Source organism: Danio rerio, chromosome 2 (genome assembly GCF_052040795.2).
Source record: "Danio rerio strain M-AB ecotype USA chromosome 2, GRCz13ab, whole genome shotgun sequence".
Classification (NCBI taxonomy): Eukaryota; Metazoa; Chordata; class Actinopteri; order Cypriniformes; family Danionidae; genus Danio; species Danio rerio.
In genome coordinates, this window is record NC_141022.1 from 3,282,501 (window position 1) to 3,288,452 (window position 5,952).

The 5,952-nt window shown below is 30.5% G+C and overlaps 2 protein-coding genes across 3 annotated transcripts in view; both read left to right on the top strand.

The window, feature by feature from the left end:
* The window catches only part of aqp1a.2 (aquaporin 1 (Colton blood group) a, tandem duplicate 2), a 9,537-nt gene extending 5,498 nt beyond the window's left edge, over nucleotides 1-4,039 (top strand). For both annotated transcript variants that reach the window (XM_087239617.1, XM_087239618.1), the window contains exon 5: nucleotides 3,512-4,039. Coding sequence is in view for 1 of the 2 variants with exons in the window: in XM_087239618.1 (XP_087095744.1) it covers nucleotides 3,512-3,531 (20 nt within the window). In the remaining variant the exon portion in view is untranslated. The remainder of the gene's footprint in view (nucleotides 1-3,511) is intronic.
* The window catches only part of eif2b5 (eukaryotic translation initiation factor 2B, subunit 5 epsilon), a 393,495-nt gene that overhangs the window by 239,109 nt on the left and 148,434 nt on the right, over nucleotides 1-5,952 (top strand). The gene's annotated exons all lie outside the window — the stretch shown is intronic.

Consider the following 5,952-nt stretch of genomic DNA (forward strand, 5'->3'; position numbering starts at 1 on the left):
TAGACGCTGACTAGACATTGAAATTTGGTCACCTGACGTCATGACCTAAATCTAACCTCATATTAACGTCTTATGATGTTGTATGCCTGCTGGGTAGCTACGCTGTTGCTCACTTAAATTTTTCAAGTTCATTCAATTTAACTTATTAATTATTAACTTTCAATTTAACTATATCAATTAAGCTGGCTTATGCTCGAGCCTGATCTCATGAAGAAACGTGAGTGTTTTACGTTTTGCCAGTTTAGTGGCTAATTCGTACAAATTCGTAGTAGCTAATTCGTAGGTTCAGCTTGGTCGTACGAAAATGTACGATTTTAAAAAGGATGTGTGGCACTTTATGCTTATGGCTTATTATTATTAACGGTGATAGTAATAAAAACAAAAATGAGTAATAATTTTATTTGAAACTGCATACAATAAGAAAGCAGGTTATCTAAAAATGTATAAATATTTGACCATTTAACGACTTTTTTTTACATGTAATAAATAACGCCTTGATCAACAGAATCGATTTCTTAAAAATAAAACAAACATGAAAATGACCCCAAACTTTTGACTGGTAGTGTGTGTATTTTTATAGTTTTTTTAATTGGTAAGATATTCTCAACATTATACTAGAGCTTAATAGAAGAAACTTCTGCAAAAACAGTTAACAACTAAACCGAGCTGATGTCAACTTCTGTCACTTCTGTACCGTCCAGACTAACTGAAGCTGAAGCTGTCACTGCAGTCAGCAACTTTAAGACTAAAGAGAAGCAGCTTTTACTAACTTATAACGACAAGCAAAGCAACAAAACTGAACTCTGTATGTATAAGTATGATTAAGTGTGCCTCACCTATCTATCTCCATATTGACACTTTTCTGGCATGGTCAGTTTGCTCGTAGCTCACTTCGTACGGTGTTGTGTTTTTGCTGCAGAGAGCTCAGGTTTGAGTCTATTGGTTGGGTGTAGCGAAGGGTTTAGCTCAGTGTTTCGCTAGCTGATCTGTGCCACAACCTTCACCTTCTCGTGGACGTCTACATTAAGGATGTGTATCTGAAACGTACAATAAATGCACCCTAAGTAACAAATTTCAGATTTGCAAAAATGTAGACAGCGCCCTCTAGTGGTTTTGTCATCTTAAACGTGCAATGAACACATATGAAACATACCCGGAGCAATGTATTAAGCACATTAAACTTCCTCTTGTGTATTAGAAAAGACTGCTGTCTGATAAAGGGAGATATATCCAGCTGCAGAACCGCAGAACCACACACGTTTTAGGCACACACAATCTAGGACACACGATTAAGGTAAACCATATTTGGAAACTTACTAACTCTTTAGCATTATCGCCACCTATTGAATTTCACAAGTATGGTTTCCCACTTCAGTCATTTTTATTATTATTATATCGTAAGGATCATTTTAACATTTCTGCAGTTTCTGAACTCAAATTATGTAAATACAAGTAATTGGTTAAATACACTTTTGACTTTATGTGTCTTCATAATCAAAGAAAACATAATAGACCGTATAATTGATTAAGTGTAATAAACTAATTCAGGATCTCAATATTATCATACTTGGTTAAAATCACTTTATTGTAAAATATAAAAAGTAAAACAATAATGTGTCACATTAAAATGAATTAGCATACTATAGTTAATCATTTAAACTATATATATATATATATATATATATATATATATATATATATATATATATATATACATATAGTTAAAAACTGATTATCTTAACTGATTATCTGATTATAATTATAAGTTTATATATAAACTACTATCTTTTACTAAACTGTCACAGCTGTTATATATATATATATATATATATATATATATATATATATATATATATATATATATATATATATATATATATATATATATATATATATATATTTGCCACATTTAATACTGTAGTAATTTATAGTAAGCAATAAATTGTTCTTAAACCAAAATTTAGCAGTAGGAACAAATTAACTATTAATAATTAATAAAAAAGTTTAAAAAAAATATATATATATATATATATATATATATATATATATATATATATATATATATATAGTTAAAAACTCATTATCTTAACTGATTATCTGATTATAATTATAAGTTTATATATAAACTACTATCTTTTACTAAACTGTCACAGCTGTTATATTTATATATATATATATATTTTTTTTTTTTTTTGCTTTTTTATTAATTATTAATAGTTAATTTGTTCCTACTGCTAAATTTTGGTTTAAGAACAATTTATTGCTTACTATAAATTACTACAGTATTAAATGTGGCAAATCATTAATTAAAAGGTTATTAGAAAGTTAAGCAAATAAACACTATTAAATAGTGTTATACATTTTACATGTGAAAAGAATTTTACTAAATATAGACCTAATGTATTATTGCCTATATTAACTTGCTATTTGTTCCTTCATTATAAATGTATCCATTATATAAATCAAACCTGTCCAATTTAGATCGTTCAGCAAGGCCAGCAAACGAGTATCTGCCATGTAAAATGTCAGATAATAATGACTGATCAGCTATAATGACTGATTAAAAGTCTAATGACTGTTCAGTCTATTATATTAAATGCTGATCGTAAACAATGCTCCCCGCTCACCGTCTCAATCGCAATATTTGTAAAAAAAAATAAACACTATTGTTTATTGTGTACAATATTTATTAACCATATATATTAAAATATATCGATGACCATGTTCAAAAAGACGTTAATAACATTAATATCCGTCGTAACCATATATGGTTTGCCTAAATCGTGTTTCCTAGATTGTGTGTGCCTAAAACGTGTGTGGTTCTGCTGGCCTGCAGCTGGATATTATTGGATAAAGGAGTCTAGACTCTCCCAGTTCACTATGATAAGAGACACGTTCTTGTCAGTCTGTCCTACATCACACTTTTCACTCGCTTACTTCCATCATTTCTGGGAAGGGATTCAGAAGTCGTGCAGTGATGATGGGAATTGATTGTAATTTGAAATAGCCCCTCAAAAATTCAAGTCATTAGCAGCTGAAAAAAACAAATGCGGTGTAAAAATCTGCTAGCTTAAGAGCGTTTAACTTCCCCTTCAATGGAAACACATGCAGACAGAGGAGAGAGTTTATCTCGGTGGCTTTGCTGAGGGTGGAGTGACACTTTTTGAACAACTTTTTATCGAGTGACAAAAACTGCAACACCCGACAGTTCAGTTATCAGCTTCCTCACATTGTGCTGATGACACTTAAACAAACACACACTGTAGATCTCCTCAAAAGACAATTCACAGGAATGTACACTTGAAATTGTAATTCCCCTTCAGATATTTCCCAAGAGCTGCTTAACAGATTTTTTTTCAACGTTTTAAATGTAATAGTTAATAATACTGCGCATTTATTTACACTAAATCACATCTAAATGTCTACTCTTCCCATAATAGAAAAAATTATGATAAATATAATGTACTTAGATCACATCAAATGACTTGTGTTTGTGTTTCTGTTGTTGCAGGAGTTGCTGGAGCTGAGTGAACATGGATTACACCTGGGATTACTCCACTTCGGCTTATTCCCTGCTTTTATCAGGGGTTGAAAGGAAGCTCAGTTTTATTTTTTTGAAGAAATATGTCTGCAGATTGATACAATAATGTACTTTTAAGTAATACTGTAATAGTCATATTTTAAAATGAGAGGTTTGAAACTGTATTACTGTAAGCCCTGTTGTCATGAAAGAAAGAAAGAAAGAAAGAAAGAAAGAAAGAAAGAAAGAAAGAAAGAAAGAAAGAAAGAAAGAAAGAAAGAAAGAAAGAAAGAAAGAAAGAAAAGTCTTTTATCAGATTTGATTTGTATCCTAATTCGACCCTTGAATTGAGAAGTGATATTAAAATGCTTAAAATATCTATTTTTTTATCCTTAATTTAGTATTCAACTTTGTGCCTTAATTTTTGTATTCACTTTTCAAAAAACATCTTGAGTAAAATTTACAAATGTGTCTATTTTGTTCAATTTTATCCAAACTAAATTAAAATTATTACAAATATTGGTTTGTATTTTGAATTCTTTGTAATATGATTTCACAGAGGCGTCACAGTGGCACAGTGAAGTGCCTTTATTAATCAGGGGTTGCCACAGCGGAATGAACCACCAACTTATCCAGCATATATTTTACCAGCCGCAACCCATCACTGGAAAAAATCTATATTTTTATTTATTTTATTTCATTTGTTATTTTAATTTAATTTGTTTGTTATCTTATTTTTTTGTAATTTTTGTTTTTAAATTTTATTTGTTGTTTTTATTTTATTTTAATTGTAATTTTATTCAATTTTTTCGTAGTCACTAAGTTTATTTTTTACCTTTATTTAATTTGTTATTTTATTTAATTTGTTATTTTACTAAAAATAAAAATATTTGTTATTTTATTATTTTTTTCGTAATGTCATTTATTAAATTTTATTTTATAAAATTTTATTTGTTTTCTTTTTATTTTATTTTAATGGTTATTTAATGAGTGTATATGGATGTTTTCCAGTGATGGGTTTCAGCTGGAAAGGCATCAGCTGCATAAAACATTTGCTGGTTTATCCGAAAAGAAAATGAATGAATGGATGATTGTTATTTAATTCTATTTTTCTGTAACATCATTATTTTTATTTTTTAATTTAATTTAATTTGCTATTTTATTTTATTTTATTTTTCTGTGGTGGTAAGTTTTGCGCCTCCCAAACTAAGTGATAGTTCACCCCAAAAAGTAAAACTAACTCACTATTTACCTAAAGTGGTTCCAAACATTTCTGAGCTTAAGAAGATAATTTGAAGAATGCTGAAAACCAGTAACTATTGACTTTTATAGTAGGAAAAACAAATGGAAGTCAATGGTTACCGGTTTTCAGTATTCTTCATAATGTCTTTTTTGTGTTAAACAGAATAAAGAAACTTATAAAGAGTGAAGGATGACTAAATGATAACAGAATTTTCTGTTTTGGGTGACTATTGACTCCCATAGTAGGAAAAACAAAAGGAAGTCAATGGTTACCGGTTTTCAGCATTCTTCAAAATATCTTCTTTAGTCTTAAACAGAAGGAACCTATAAAGAGGGAAGGATGACTAGATGATGACAGAATTTTCAGTTTTGGGTGACCATTGACTCTCATAGTAGGAAAAACAAATGGAAGTCAATGGTTACCGGTTTTCAGCATTCTTCATAATATCTTCTTTTGTGTTCAACAGAATAAAGAAACTCATAAACGTTTGGAGAAAGTAAAGGATGAGTAATTTATGACAGAATTTTTTAGTTTTGGGTGAACTACCCCTTTAAAACTGTTAAAACATTGCAAAGACTGACATCTGATGGGCAATTGTTGAAACACGACCAGAATTTACATTTACTTTTATAATTTCATCCATAGCTACTTACATATGAGGACCAGGAGTGCCGGTTAGAAATAATATGAAGGATCAAATTATTCAATTTAACAACTGAAGCATAAAAATGTATATAAATAAATCACAATTTAAATGGATGACTAATGGACAAATCTGGATTTTATTTCTGACCGGCACTACTGGTCCTCCATACTTACACCGCACTGAAGGTATGCATCTTATCACTTCATTACTATTATTTTCCAATGCACTGGAACGAGGAAAATTAAAGTACAAGGGGAAAATAAACATGAGTGCGATCGAAACAGTGGCTCAGTGGTTAGCATTGTCACCTCACAGCTAGATGGTCGCTGGTTGGAGTCTCAGCTGGGCCAGTTGGCATTTTTGTATGAAGTTTACATGTTCTCCCCGTATTGGCATGGGTTCATTCCGCTGTGGCGACCCCTGATGAATAAAGGGAAAATAAATGAATGAAAATAAACATAAGTGCGCAGCCGTCCAGCAGGCGGAGATGCTCAAAAACACAATCTGAACCGCCAATAAAGCTGAAGAAGAAGAAGAACCGGA